The sequence below is a fragment of the Meleagris gallopavo genome, chromosome 1, assembly GCF_905368555.1.
Source record: "Meleagris gallopavo chromosome 1, MGAL_WU_HG_1.1, whole genome shotgun sequence".
NCBI lineage: Eukaryota > Metazoa > Chordata > Aves > Galliformes > Phasianidae > Meleagris > Meleagris gallopavo.
Window position 1 is genome coordinate 193,099,767 of NC_139404.1, and position 15,302 is coordinate 193,115,068.

General features: G+C 51.1%; 1 protein-coding gene and 3 non-coding genes across 4 annotated transcripts; all 4 read left to right on the plus strand.

The window, feature by feature from the left end:
- Positions 1-5,561: 5,561 nt before the first annotated feature.
- RPS3 (ribosomal protein S3) lies at positions 5,562-13,208 on the plus strand. Its single transcript, XM_010706278.4, has 7 exons — positions 5,562-5,684; positions 7,311-7,441; positions 7,692-7,785; positions 8,710-8,804; positions 9,972-10,159; positions 12,145-12,341; positions 13,140-13,208. The coding sequence occupies exons 1-6, from the start codon at positions 5,655-5,657 to the stop codon at positions 12,336-12,338; spliced, it is 732 nt and encodes a 243-aa protein (XP_010704580.1). The 5' UTR covers positions 5,562-5,654; the 3' UTR covers positions 12,339-12,341; positions 13,140-13,208.
- LOC116216232 (small nucleolar RNA SNORD15) lies at positions 9,500-9,644 on the plus strand. Its single transcript, XR_004158686.1, has one exon. It is a non-coding gene; the product is annotated as a small nucleolar RNA SNORD15 (small nucleolar RNA).
- LOC116216233 (small nucleolar RNA SNORD15) lies at positions 11,504-11,651 on the plus strand. Its single transcript, XR_004158687.1, has one exon. It is a non-coding gene; the product is annotated as a small nucleolar RNA SNORD15 (small nucleolar RNA).
- LOC116216234 (small nucleolar RNA SNORD15) lies at positions 12,411-12,547 on the plus strand. The gene has a single exon (XR_004158688.2). It is a non-coding gene; the product is annotated as a small nucleolar RNA SNORD15 (small nucleolar RNA).
- Positions 13,209-15,302: the final 2,094 nt, after the last annotated feature.

Below are 15,302 nucleotides of genomic sequence, written 5' to 3' on the forward strand. Positions count from 1 at the left end.
GCTGCCAGCCCCTCCGGGATGCTCTGAACCAGAGCCAGGTTCCTGGGGAGAAAAACACGGGGACACCGGCTTAATGGAGCCTGCTCAATGGCCTCGGGCTGCCATAAATCACGTCGCTGTCTGGGCAATGAAAGGAGCGGAGGGGAGGGAGCACAGCTTCCCATTCCCCTACCTGCTCCAAGCCGGCCTCCCCTGCAGTGCAGCGGGGAGATCTATGCATCCCTCTGCGCATCCCCTGCCTTCCTTCCTCGCAAGGAAGCTAGGAGCGCATTCTGCCCTCCTGCTCGCTTCAGGGGACCGCCCGGTGCTTGGGCCAGGGGTGATGCTCTGGGGACAGAGCCGAGCACCTCTCCCTTCGGCTCTCCCATCCCCGCGGCGTCCCCCCAGCAGCCAGACGTTGGGGACAAAGGGATCTCCTGTCCCCGCGGTCGGGCAGCCCCTGCCCTCTCGTGGCCGGCTCCTGGAACGGGCAGCGGTGCTGAGGCCCCAAGAGCAGCCAGCCGCGCTCCCCGCTCCCTCTGTTCCCCAAAATCTGAGCGACAGCCTCCTCCCCATCCCCCCCCCAAACGCCCCTAATCTCTTCATGGGGTTTAGGTGCAGCCCTGAGCCCTGCGGCAGAGCCAAGCTGCAGCTGGGAAGCCCAATTGGAGCTCTCTGTGCTGAGAGGCGCGGGCTTTTTTGGGAGGAATCCATCCCCGTTTAGCTGCAAGTAACATCTCCACGTCTTCGCTGCTCATCTCCGGGAGCCGAGGGAGGAATCCCACGTTGCTATTTGTGGAAGGGACTGAAATACCGGCTGCAAAGGCTGCAGCTTGGAGCCCGCTGGCTTAACCCTGCTGGGGGGAGAGGGGACGTTCCCCTGCTGCCCAGCGCCAGCGAGACCACTGCTTAGAGCCAGGATACAGCCCGACCCCAGCTCTGCTTGTCGATGCTGACCCCAAAATGCTGATACAACACATACTTTCTCCTTAATAGGGCATAGAAAAGGCGATGCACAACAGGGCCAGGCTTTTTGTTAGCGCTGTGCCTTCCCTTGTTTTCACACGATGCAGAAATACATTGGGTCATCCCCTCCTGGATGAACTCAGCCTAAAAGAAGGATCTCTGCAGGTATTTCCTGCTCTGGAAGTGTGTGGGACCACGCTGGAAAGCAGTGAGTTGGTTTTCCTTTTAGGTTAGGGGAGTCTTCCCTTAAACATAGATTTCAGAGCCTGGTTATACGGTGTAGGGCTCAGATCCCTGCTCACAGATGTCCTCAGCTCCTGGCCACCTGTGTCTGGTGGTCTGGTGTCACCTGGGATGAGGACCTCAAGCACGGATGTCTGCACAGCTTGGTTTGGTGCTACCATGGCCAGTGCTGGGATCACAGGTTCCCCATATGCCACTCCATCCCTGAACCCCCCCAGCTTTGTGGTCTTTCAAGCGAGGCATTCCTGTCTGGGCTAACCCCCCCAACCCCCTCAGTCACAGTTTGTTCCCCTCTCCTCAGTGCTCACAGGCTGTCCTGCAGCAGGGAAGTGAGCAGAGCTTTAAATAGCCACCCCCAAATATGTGTGTGTTTGTGTTGGATCGTTTTTGGAAGCTGGTTCACAGCCGGGCTCCAGAAACAGCAGAGTGGGCCAGCGAGGGGGGGAGGGGGCAGGGAGGGGTGAGGGAGGAAGGAGCAGAAGTCCTATGAAACTCTTTGTTGCCAGTGCTGATTGTGCTTAGGAAGGAAGAAAAAAGGAATACCTTCCTCAGAGCTGAGACTTCTGCTCATCTCATGTCTCAGCGATGAACTGGGGAAAGCTCCCCGACACACACTCACTCTTGCCTGGGTCCAGAGCAGAAGTGCTGTGATCAGTGCACACCCACAACATATTGGCCGCAGTACCTCTTCGTTAGGTGGCTCCCCATCCTCTGGGTGAAGTGTTGGTGTCCATTTATGATGTCTTAGCAAGGGATCAGCATATTTTTTGCCTTCCAGACATGAGCTAGCTTTGTCTCACTGTCATCCCTGTGTCCAGGGATGCAGATGGAGAGGAGCACAGGAGTTGACACACTAAATACCCAAGCAGGTATTTCTGTCCGTGTTCCATCAGCCCAGACTGAGCCCTGGGCCCACAGTTTCATCCCTGGTTGACCTGGTTCCAGCCTGGACACAGCTTCCATTCCTGTGGGAGAGATCAGGTGGAAACCAATGGAGCTGCAGCTCTGAATTTCGGCCAAGAAGTCCTTGTTGAGAATGATGCTGTAGAGTGTAATTTGCACAGAGGGAGCGAGGAGAGGAGAAGAGAGGAGAGGAGAGGAGAGGAGAGGAGAGGAGAGGAGAGGAGAGGAGAGGAGAGGAGAGGAGAGGAGAGGAGAGGAGAGGAGAGGAGAGGAGAGCCAGAGAGACGACTGAGGTTGGTGTGTTTTTGCAGTTTGAAAGTGAAGTGTGAGAGCAGAGAGAAGTGGGAGCAATTAGAGCAGGAAAGGGGGAATGAAGGAGAGGGATATCGTGTTCTGCTCTGCTCCTCCTGTCTGAAGTGATCATAGCCCTGTGCAAAGATCAGGGAAGAGAGGCTGAAGGGCGGAGGGTCCAGGAGAACCACGTTGGTGTGGATCTGGAGGGATGGCAAGGAGCTGGCTGAGGGCAAGGCGTGATGGTTGAACACAATGGGGGCCAAGGAAGGTGCGTTTAGTGACAGCAAACACAAATCTCTCACTGGTATCTGGTGGGTCTCGGACCACTCTGCGGCTCTGGAGAAGCTCTGTCTCGGTGCTCTCCCCACCATCCCTCAAATCTCGAACGAACGAATCCCTGGGGAAGAGAGGAGGGAAATGAGCCGACGCGGGGAGCTTTTCTCACCCTGGAAGCTGTCTCCGCTGACATCTAGTGGCAAAACAGCTGGCTCCTCCAAGCACTGCTGCCTCCACACCGATCTCCGCGCACTGTGCTGGGGTGGGAGCTTGAAATGAGTGTTTTACCAGTACTGTACTGGCCATACTGGTATTTCCTGAATGGCTCATTAGGCTACGTCTCCCTAAAGCATCAAAGCAGTGCTTTAAAACACGAGGTCAAGCTGACTCTAGGATCCCAGAATCTCCAACTGGTTTGGGTGGGAAGGGACCTCACAATCCCCTCCTGTCCATGGGCAGGGACCCCTCCCACAGCCCAGTGCCCACAGCCCCGTCCATGGCTTTCGGCATCTCCAGGGATGGGCCCCACAGCTCTGGGCAGCAGTGCCAGGGCCCTCATGGAGAACAATTTCTTCCAAACGTCTTATCTAAATCTCTACTCTTTTAGTTTAAAGCCATTCCCTTTGTGCTGTCACAAAACTCCCCATAGAGACTCTCCCCAAGAGAGAAGCCATGTTGCTTGGAAGAAATCTAATCCAGCATTTCTGTCTGTATCCAGAAACCCAGAGAAAAAGGAAAATACAAGAAACCTATGTGTAGCAACCAGCCACCTTCCCATACCTTCATCTGCTCTCTGTGGGAGGACTGCGAGCAGCCAGTCCCTGCCCATCCCCTTGGTGCCTGTGTGGGCTGGGAGATCTTGACCACATTTTTATCTTTCCAAAGTTGTGTCTCAGTATGACTCATATGGAAGTCCCCCCGGACCTGTGAACATCCCCATTGCCCTGCTCTGATCCAGTCCCAGACCTATCCTGGTAGAAAAGGGGGATCAGATATGCCTCTCCTGATAATTCTTAGTGGTTTTTGGCATGGTGGTGGTGAATAGAGGCAGAGAAAAGAAGTAAAATCTCTGGTGAGGCTTTACAGAAAGCCAAGCAGCTTATTTGAATTTATTCCAGGCTGAGAGAGCTGGGGCTGTGCAGCTGGAGAAGGGAAGGCTGTGGGAAGAGCTTGGAGTGGCCTTTGGTATCTAGAGGGGCTGTAAGAAAGAAGAGGCAGATAGTTTAGCAGGGTCTGTTGTGATAGGAAATGGAAAATGGTTTCCAACTAAAAGAAAGGAGAATCAGACTGGATATAAGGAAGGAGTTGTTTACAATGAGGACAGGAAGGTTTCCCTGTGCATTGTGAGGAGTGGGACCTGATGGCTTTTAAGGGTCTCTTCCAACTCCAACCACTCTGTGGTTCTATGATTCTGTAACTTCTTTTCACTCTTATCCCAATTTCTTCTGGCTCCCTTCAGGGAGCTTGGCAAAGCAGAACATCCCTTTGCTCACTCCTCCCAAACCTCAACAGGCTTGAAAGGTGGGCCCGGGTGAACCTAATGAGGTTCAACACAGTAAAGTGCAAAATTTTGCACTTGAGTCTGAGGTTCCCAGATTGGAAGGAGCAGTCCGTGGGAGCAGATCTACAGAGAAGGACCTGGGGGTCCTGGTGGATGAAAAACTGAACAGGAGCCAGTGTGCTCCTGCAGCTCAGAAAGCAAAAGGGATCCTGGGCTCCATCAGCAGAGGGGTGGCCAGCAGGGACAGGGAGGTGATTGTCCCTCTCTGCTCTGCTCTTGTGAGGCCCCATCTGCAGCACTGTGACCATTACAAGAAGGACAGGGAGCTGTTGGAGAGGGTCCAGAGGAGCCACAAAGATGAGCAGAGGGCTGCAGCACCTCCCTACAAAGACAGGCTGAGGGAGCTGGGCTTGTTCAGCATGGAGAAGAGAAGCTGCAAGGTGACCTCAGTGCCTGCAGGACCTAAAGGGAGCCTGCAGACAGGAGGGGAGTCAGCTCTTGGAAAGGGGAGATAACAGCAGGACAGGGGAATGGTTGGAAGGTGAGGGAGGGCAGATTTCAGTTGGATGTGAGGGGGAAGTTCCTTAGAGAGAGAGTGGTGAGGTGCTGGAACAGCTGCCCAGAGAGGCTGTGGATCCCCGTCCATCCCTGGAGGTGTTCAAGGCCAGGTTGGATGGGGCCCTGAGCAGCCTGGGCTGCTGTGAAATGTGGAGGTTGGTGGCCCTGCCTGTGGCGGGGGGTTGGAGCTTCATGATCCTTGAGCTCCCTTCCAACCCAACCCATTCTGTGAGATTCTGTATGTACTCTCATGTATCAATTCTACTCATTATTATCACTTCTCATTTACCCACCATAACCAAAAGCCAGTCACAGAATCATGGAATAATTAAGGCTGCATAAGACTGCCCAGATCTCCAACCCCAACCCACCCCCCCAGTTCCCACTGCGTCCCTCAGTGCCACATCCCTATGGCTCTGGAACACTTCCAGTGTTGGTGACCCCACCGTCTACCTGAGCAGCATTTGGTGCCCAAATACTCTTTGGCATTTGAAGGCACTGGAATTGCCCAAAAATAGGAAAAATAAAGGTACAGAGGGACGGTCAGTGCGGGGCTCCCACTGCTCCCCTCATGCTCTGCTCCCCTCACAGAGGGGCTGTCCCTGAGGGGGCCTCTGTGCAGCCGGGGCTGACCTCTGTGTGGCACTTCTGGGTGAGTTATCATCCTGTCAACGCCCGGCTGCATTAAAATTGGCTTTGTAGCCATTTTAACGCTGACTGAGGGCCCTGCCGGCAGCCTGGCAGGGCGGCAATACGCGCTGAAAGGGGAAGGGTTAATCGTCCCCAACATGGCAGCGCAAAGAAGACTACTTTTCCCGTCGACCCTAGCGCCGAGACCCACGTGATCGCGCCGAGCCAATGGGAGGCGGCAGAAGGCTGATATAGCCCTCCCCCCGGAAGTAGGCCCTCTTTCCGCCGGGCGGCGCGGCTCAAGATGGCGGTACAGATCTCCAAGAAGCGCAAGGTAAGGGCAGCCTCCCTCCGCTCCGCGGCCGCGGGGCACCTCCATATCGGCGGGGACGCGCTGGGGGCGGCCTCAGAGTTCATCGGGGTGGGATGGCGAAGGGGGAATGGCGGCAGATGCGGAAGGATGGCGGCGGATGCGGCTTCGAGGCCCGGCTGGGAACATGGCGGCGGCGGGAGCGTGCGGCGGGGCCTGGCTGGGGCCGCGGGGAGCGGGGAGCCGTGAATTGCTTTTAGGGATCGCGTGTGGGGCGCACACGAGGCTTGGAGCTTCTGTGTGCTGTGCTGAGGGGCGGCAGAGCAGGGCTGGAAGGTGATTTTTCGTTGTTTTATCATGTGGAGTTTGGGTTTAGTGACGGTATGTTTGTGTGCACAGGGTGTGGGTTGTGGTTGACTTGTCATGGAGTCGTTAGAATGGTTGGAAGGAACCTTAAAACCCGCCCAGCCCAGTCCCAACTGCTGCCGTAGGTTGGTTGTCCCACACCAGACCAGGCTGCCCAGGACCCCATTTAAGCTGGCCTCCAACACTTCCAGACATGGGGCACACACAGCCTCTCTGGGAAGCAGTGCCAGCACCTCGCTACCTTTTGAGTCAAGGATTCTCTCCTAACATCTACTCTAAATCTTCTTTTTTTAAGTCTATTACCATTCTCCCTTGTCCTGCCCCTGTCAGACCGTGTAAGAAGTCGTCTTCTGTCCTGCTTAGAATCTCTACACAAGTATTGGAAGGCCGCAGTGAGGTCTCCTCACAGCTTTCCTTTCTCCAGGCTGAACACCCCCAGCTCCCCCAGCCTGTCTCCATAGAGAGGTGCTCCATCCTCTGAGCATCCCCATGCCCCACGTCCCTCCTGTGCTGGGGGCCCCAGGCCTGAATGCAGTGCTCCAGACAGGGTCTCACAGGGCAGAAAGAGTGGGACAGTCCTTTCCCTGCCCACTGCCCCCTCTGTTGGTGCAGCCCAGGGAACTGTTGGCCTTCCAGGCTGTGAGTGCTCATTGCTAGCTCCTGTCCTGCTTTTCTCTAGCAGAATTCCCACACCCTTCTTGAAAGGGCTGCTCTCAAGGTGTCCTTTTCACAGTGTGTGCGCTTACCTGGGATTGCCCCAATCCAACACCCTGCTCTTGGCCTTGTCAGACCTCCTTCAGTTCACATGTGCCCACTTTCTAGCTGGTCCAGGTCCATCTATTTGCCATCTCTCCCTTCTGCTGTGTCAGCTACACCGCTCAGCTTGGTGCCATCAGCAAACTTGCTTAGGGCACACTTCAGGAGGCTTAGCAGGGTTTGAGGCACCTGTGGGGCTGCTAAGGGGATACGAGTTCTGCAGTGAGTTCCTGCAAACTCACACTTCATCAAAGTACCTTTGCAAGACATAGAAATGAGATATTTCACTGTTTGCCTTGAACTGTGGCTGTTTTGGGGCATGAATCAGGCTTTGGTGTTGGCTTTTACTGGAGGTGATTTATCTCTGGGAGCTTTAGGATGCTTTTATTTCACCCTCACTTCTGTTTCCTCTGTTGGGAGAGAGAAACTGTCAGACTGCAGGACAGACCCAGACTTAAAATGTCAAATTCTTTTGTTTTCTTGGGAGGGATGAAGAACTTACACAGTCTTGGTCTGTTTGTTCCATAGTTTGTCGCTGATGGCATCTTCAAAGCTGAACTGAATGAGTTTCTGACTCGTGAACTGGCTGAAGATGGGTATTCTGGAGTAGAAGTCCGGGTCACTCCAACCAGGACTGAGATTATCATACTTGCCACCAGGTAATCAAAACACTGCTGTCCACTTAGGAACGCTGTGCAAGTCTTCAAGGGGTGTTGCTGAAGTTTGGTAAGCATTATTAGGCTGAGATATTTGGGAAGGAGATGCTTCAGTAAAACAGCAGTGTTACAACCCCTGCTAATCGCCAGCCTGAGCAAGGTTAGCCACTCAGTCTGGGAGCTCCTTGGGATGGTTGCAGGCTCTGACATGGTGACACTCCCTCAATCATACTGTGTTTTTTTTTTCCTTTAGAACCCAGAATGTGCTGGGTGAAAAGGGACGTCGCATCCGGGAGCTGACAGCTGTTGTGCAGAAGAGGTTTGGCTTCCCCGAGGGAAGCGTTGAGGTAAAACTGCCTCAGTTAAAACAGTTCAGAGTGGGCTGTGCCGTGGGCTGTGTGTGTCTGGATGGCTTCAGCTGAGAGGTGATTTGACTTCAGGATAACTCGGGGCACATTTTACCTGTTCTCACACAGCACTGTTGCACTGAAAGAGGAATATAGCTTTGCTGTCAGCTGTTTTGAGTGCGCTCAGTTTGTCTGGTTTGCTTTGCTTTCCAAGCGAGTGAGAGCACAGAAGCAGGTAAAACTTGTTACATTTCTCTAAAAATACTTTGTAGGGAGTATTTCTGTGCCAGTATTGAGGTGAAAGGTCAATGTAACAGCAGAGTTTTTGGAATTGATGCATTGCCATTGCCCTTATTAAATTCTTAATGCTTTTGCCCATAGAAAAAAGCTGTTCAGGTGCAGAACTATCTTTGAGACTTTTGTGTGATACTGTAATGAATTAGACAATGGAGACAACACTATTTCCCTGATGCTTTTTGAATGGTTGAAGTCTGGTGGCCTTGCAGTAGTTCTCTCCAAAATAATTTATAGAGAGGGGATGTGTGGTTTGGGGTGCCCTTCACATTTATTTCCACTCAAACAGTGTTGCTGGATCACGGTACACAATTGCTGATTCTCTCCAGAAACTATTGAATAACTCTTCAAGCATTCGTCTCATTAGCTCTGGTGCTGCTGTATTTGTAATTTCTGAATATCTCCTTCTCAGCTATCAGACTTTGGCTGTTAGGGATGTTAGATTAAGTGCACCTCATTGTCCCAGCTCTGGTTCTCAGGTTCTGTGTCTTCCTGTCTGAAGGTACAGCTTCTGCTTGTAAGCGTGGGTCTGAGGGATGGGGCATGGAGTGGTATGAAGCTCTTGACTTCTATTTAATGGAAATCATCTGGAAATAAAGGCGTTTCTGAGTTTGCTACTTATTTTTTCAGCTCTATGCCGAGAAGGTGGCTACCAGAGGTCTGTGTGCCATCGCCCAGGCAGAGTCCCTGAGGTACAAGCTTCTGGGAGGCTTAGCAGTGCGTCGGTGAGTAGAGCACATTGAATGTAATGTCCTAGTGAGGCTTCGTAGGACTCCAGTAGTGCTTCAGGATAGTGCTTACCAACTTGAGATGTCTTGAATTTGGAAATGTAACCTACTGATGCTCTGCTCGCAGAGGGCAGTTAGCTTTTGTGATAGATAGAAGCTTTTCATTTAGTATACAATTACTTTTGGTAGTAATTGCTGGACACTGTATTCCAAAATAAATGTTGAAGTCGTAGATTAGATCATAGAATCACAGAATGGTTTGGGTTGGAAGGGAGCTCAAGGATCACGAAGCTCCAACCCCCCACCACAGGCAGGGCCACCAACCTCCACATCTCACAGCAGCCCAGGCTGCCCAGGGCCCCATCCAACCTGGCCTTGAACACCTCCAGGGATGGACGGGGATCCACAGCCTCTCTGGGCAGTTGTTCCAGCACCTCACTGCTCTCACAGCAAACAACTTCCCCCTCATATCCAACCTCAATCAGTCCTCCTTCAACTTCAAACAATTTCCCTTTGTCCTGCTGTTATCTACCTTTTTAAAGAGTCAGTCAGATGAGATTAGAAGCTCTGTGACTGATGCGCATGAAGTTCCCGTTTATTTCTTTGTGAATGAATGGTGGATGGAGGAGTAAAACACAACTTCAAGCCTCGTAATCATAGTTCAGGTGACAGTGGCCTTGCTTCTCAGATCCCTTCAGTGATGATAAGATGACGAGTCAGAAGGGATGGTTCCTGCTGAGTGGTGCCCCTGCAGTATCACGTTCTGTGCTGCTGCCTGTGGTTCTTCAGCAGGAGCATCCTGTCAATGAATGATTTAGAGGCATTTGTCTGAGAAGGGATAGGGGCTGCACTCGTGATGTGGGTGGGTTGGCTGCCAGAGAGCTTGTGCTTGTCATTGTGCTCACAACTTCACAAGGTCCATACATAATTCACAGTACTCCTGTAAGGCTTGATTTGATAGTGCTAAAACAGTATGAAGTTTTCTGTTACTTTGTCTAGCACTGACAGAGCTTGGGGTTGCATGACTGGAGCTTTGAAAAAGGCAGATGTTAAAATGTGTTTGTCTAGGTTTGAAGTGGCTGCAAAAAATGCCATTGGATTTGGCAGAGATGTCCCAGATCAGTGGGACTGATGCAGTGGCTCTTTCTGCCCCCCTGCCTGCAGGGCCTGCTATGGTGTCCTCCGCTTCATCATGGAAAGCGGTGCCAAGGGCTGCGAGGTCGTTGTGTCTGGCAAACTCAGGGGTCAGCGTGCCAAGTCCATGAAGTTTGTGGATGGTTTGATGATCCACAGTGGAGACCCGGTGAATTACTACGTCGACACAGCCGTGCGTCACGTCCTGCTCCGGCAAGGTGAGTGGCTGGGATGCAGATCCCTTTGCAGCTCTGTTGGTCTCTTGTATCAGTGCTTTGGAGCCAGCAGCTCTCATTCACTAGCACTCCCTCTCTGCTCTTCCCTCTCTACTCTGCTCTTGTTCCCTCTCTGCTCTGCCCTTCTGAGGCTCCATCTGCAGTGCTGTGTCCAGGTCTGAAGCCCTCAGTACAAGAAGGACAGGGAGCTGTTGGAGAGGGTCCAGAGGAGCCACAAAGATGAGCAGAGGGCTGCAGCACCTCCCTACAAAGACAGGCTGAGGGAGCTGGGCTTGTTCAGCATGGAGAAGAGAAGCTGTGGGGTGACCTCAGTGCAGCCTGCAGGACCTAAAGGGAGCCTACAGACAGGAGGGGAGTCAGCTCTTGGAAAGGGGAGATAACAGCAGGACAGGGGAATGGTTGGAAGGTGAGGGAGGGCAGATGGAGGTTGGAAGTCAGGGGGAAGTTCTTTAGGGAGAGAGTGGTGAGGTGCTGGAACAGCTGCCCAGAGAGGCTGTGGATCCCCGTCCATCCCTGGAGGTGTTCAAGGCCAGGTTGGATGGGGCCCTGGGCAGCCTGGGCTGCTGTGAAATGTGGAGGTTGGTGGCCCTGCCTGTGGTGGGGGGTTGGAGCTTTGTGGTCCTTGAGCTCCCTTCCAACCCAAACCACTTCATGATTCTGTGAACATACATTAACTCTTTAAAACCCAGTGCACTCTGTGCCTACAGGCTGGAGATTTCACTCATCTGTGAGGTGGTAACTTACATTTCAGTGCACCTCTGATCTTTCAATTGTGCTGTCCCTGGGTGTTCTGACTCTGAAAATCTGTTTTCTCTGGTTCCTGTGACCAAATTCTCACTAGTGGAACTTGCACACTAGATCTGAAGGAGACCTTTATTTGCGTTTGTTATGTGGGTGGGAAATGGAGAAAAGTCCTTCTGCAGACAGCTGGATTTTGTGTGCTCACTGTGGGTAATCTGCTTTTGCTGCTAGCGGGGATTGAAGTTTCCATTTGGTAACATGCAGATTTTCCAGATACTCATTTGTGTTCCCTGGCTTCTGAGCCTGGTAGCAAAACACCTTATAAGTACACTTAGTGACTGTGCTCAAAAGCTGGTGGATTCTGTCTCTTGGCTCCCAGGGAAATCAGACCCACAAAAAAGCAAGCATCACTGACAGCTTTCCCACCACAGCTGCAGTCTTTCAAGTCCTCCAGCTAAACCAGCCAAGCCAGCTTTCATCCCCTTGTCTTTTCCCAGTAAAACACAAGTGACTTCTGCATCTTAATAGGCATTTCAGAGCACCAAATGTAAAGAGATTAGCATGAGCAGAGTTGTTCTGTCCTCCCTTCAGTGATGATACGATGACGAGTCAGAAGGGATGTCCTTGTGCCAGCACAGCCTGGTCGGTGCCATGTTCTGTGGTGCTGTGCTAAGGCTGCCTTGGGCAGGATGTCCTCCTCATTGGTTGATTCAGAGGCATTTGTCTGAGAAGGGACACCAGAATGTGGTGCAATTGGCCAGCTGAGCTATCTCAGGAAAATCACAGAATGGCCAGGTTGGAAGGGACCCCTCAAGGATCATGGATCTCCAACCCCCCTGCCACACGCAGGGCCACCAAACTCCCCATTTAATACTAGACCAGGTTGCCCTGGGCCCCATCCAATCTGGCCTTGAACATCTCTAGGGATGGGGCATCCACAACCTCTTTGGGCAGCCTGTTTCAGCACCTCACCACTCTCATAGTAAAGAATCATGTTATAGAATGTTTTCATCATAGTCATCCCAGGCTGCAGTTAGCAAAGGCAGTGAGTTTAACAGAGATAAACACACTGATGTAAATTTACATTAAGTAGATTTTTAAGCTTTATTACTTTTAATTAGCTTCCATCAGTTCGGAGTTGTGAGAGGTGGTTTTGGTGCAGGTAGCTTACTTTTGTAACTTTGTGTCCAATGAGCATATCTTTAATGTTCTGTCCCTTTTTGCAGGTGTACTTGGAATCAAAGTCAAAATTATGCTGCCATGGGACCCAAGTGGAAAGATTGGCCCCAAAAAGCCTCTTCCAGATCATGTCAGCATTGTGGAACCCAAAGAAGAGATCTTGCCCACCACTCCCATTTCAGAGCAGAAAGGTGGCAAACCAGAACAGCCAGCCATGCCGCAGCCAGTTCCCACTGCCTGAGAGGTGAGTGCCTGTGAGCAGCAGGAGTGAACTGTTCATGCAAACACAGTTTAGCTGCACACTGAACATGCCCTTCCATGAAGATGTGATGACGAGTCTGAAAGGGAATATCCTTGTCCAAGTGCCCTGCTTCTTGCTGTGTTCTACAGCATGGATCTGGGCACTTTGGGTCAGAATTTGAGTGACCTAGAGGCATTTGTCTGAGAAGGGCTCAGTGCCTTAGATGTTTTAATGCTATTTTCAAGCAGTGGTTGTACTGGTATCCAGTTGAGGTTTGACTCTTAGAAGCCAGTACATCAAGCTTGATGTTAGGCTAGTTTCATTAGTAAATCATCGGGTTTTGAACTCCTGTCTTTCCTACTGAGTTGCTTCTATAATAAACTAATCAATGGAAGTCCTCTGGGTTGTCATCGATGAAAATGTGCAGCTTGGTGCTTTTAAAAGTTCGGCCTGTTTTCTCTGAGGAGTGCAGCAGGGGGCACAGGGCCTAAAGCCTCTCCCAGAAGGCTTCCTTAGCTGCTGGTGAAAGCCAGCCTGGGCTGTGCTTTGACTGAAACTCCTCATGAGAACAGGAAGGGTTCAGGGGGTGTGCAGGGCTGCAGTGAAACAAGGGGATCTGACTAGCAAGACTTGCTCGTGTAGGGGGAGGTCATTGGCTAAAATGTAGGAAGTGAGAGATGTAATTGGAACACTTGGAGTTGCCTTGTTCAGCATTTTGGGTAGGAAAATAGCTATAGGAAATGATTTGCCACCATCTCACTCAGTCTTTTTGTTTGTTGTTTTTTTTTGTTGTTGTTGTAGGGTTTACAAGATCTGCAACCAGAAGCTTGGCTGTCCTGAAAACATCTCTTAATAAAATCACAAAAGACAGTGTTTGTGGAGGTGCTTTTTCTTTTTTGCAAGGTATATTCAGGAAGAGCCTGAATCTTTGGTATGGAAGGAATTTCTTTGCATTTCTTTCAGCTTGTGTTACCTTTTGGAGTGAACTTAGCAGATCCTGAGCTAAACAGAGTGGGGACAAGATGCTGATTTCTAGAGAGATGTTTGGAGTCCACTGACAATTACATTGCAGTCTTTCTCCAAGGCTTCCAGGAGGGGAGCTTGTTTAGCAATGTCCAAAGCAGTTGCAATCTCTCAGGCTTCACTTGAAGTATTCCTGTATTTTCTACTAAATGCTTTTTTCACCTCTGCGTTTCAGTTTCCCTTACTACTGAGAGATGTTTGCTGTGTGGCTTTCAGGGCTATGGAGAAGAGCTTCACATCTCCTGTTAGGGAGAAGTAACCTTTGTCCATGGTGATTCTGTGAAACTTTGTGGTAGACATTCACACATTACATGGGGAAAAAAAGTACATTCATTTGTGTGTATGTAGATCTCAGACCTGTCCTAAGCATTTAAATGCATATGCATTGAGGAAAAACTCATCTTCTTTTGAGGCTTGAATAGACAGTCTCTTAATTTGTTGCTCTATTGCAAACTGGCTTTAACGAGCTGTGGGATTGCATGGGTAGATCCTTAAGGTGAGAATTAGATTAGGTAGACAGGGATGTGTTCTCTCTTCTGTTCCATTGCTGTATGCAGAGTGTTGGTGCTGTTCTTGTCTGCTGTGGTCTGGTGAAAGCCCTGTGGCTGGAGAAGGCAGTATGAGCACTCAATTAACTTTCAGACTGATATTCTTGAAGCCTGGTGCTGTTAGAGGAGGACACTTATGCATATCACAAGAGATAACGATGTTCACGAGCTTTTTGTTTGCATTCTGAGCAGTTTGGAACTCATTTGTTTCATTAACTGAAATTATACAAACCTGCAATTTTTTTTTCCCTTAGGAAGAGTGCCTTTACATCCAGTCTCCCATTTTCTGTTACATTTGGGTCAGGGCAGTTCCAGATAAGAGTACAGATGGGAGGAGAACTCACTAAGAGCAGCCCTACAGAGAAGGACGTGGGGCTCCTGATGAATGAAAAGCAGGACAGGAGCTAGCAATGAGTGCTCACAACCTGGAAGGCCAGCAGTCCTCTGGGCTGCACCAACAGAGGGGGCAGTGGGCAAGGAGGGGACTGTCCCCCTCTGTCTGCCCTTGTGAGGCCCTGTGTGAAGCACTGCATTCAGGCCTGGGGCCCCCAGCACAGGAGGGACGTGGGGCTGTGAGTCTAGAGGGCACAGGGATGGTCAGAGGATGGAGCACTTCTCCATGGAGACAGGCTGAGGATGTTCAGCCTGAAGAAGAGAAGGCTTGGGGGGACATCCTTGTAGCCTTTCAGTACTTGAGGGGAGCTTTCAAACAGTAGGGAGACTGACTTTTTGCAGGATCTGGTAGGGATAGGACAAGGGTAAAGGACTTTAAACAAAGAGGGGAAATTTAAGTTAGATGCTAGGTGGAAATTCTTTTCTTAGGGAGTGATGAGGCGCTGGCACCAACTGGCCACAGCATCTTGTGGATTCACTGTTCCTGAAGGCATTCAGGGTTAGGCTGAATGGAAGCCTGAGCAGCCTGATACAGGGGCAGCCAGCCCACGAAAGAGAGCTTTAATGTTCCTTCCAACCCAAGCTATTCTCTGCAGGAACTAGGCAGGCAACTTAAGGACTGGAATTTCAGACAGACAGCATCAGGACCTGGTCTGTCAGGCAGTGTGTGAGCGTGAGCCTCAGCCTTCCTGTTGCTGGCATCTCTGACAAGGCTCCTGGAAAGCTGGCCTGGCAGAGTGCTGCCTGGGATGTGGGCTAGGTTTGGTAGAAACAGCTGTGCTGTCTCAGGGTCCCAGAGAACAAGTCTGATTTCAGGTACCTGCACACATCTTATGGTGAACAACTTTACTAGTTCAATGTTTCAGTTTCTGGTGTCATTAAACTGCAGTCCTCCCAGCGATAAAAAACACATTTGTAACAAGACAGTCTGGGAGTAAGAAAGGCTCAGGAGCTCCGGAAGATCTGGAATAGCTTTCAACTTGCTTGAAATGATGCTGCT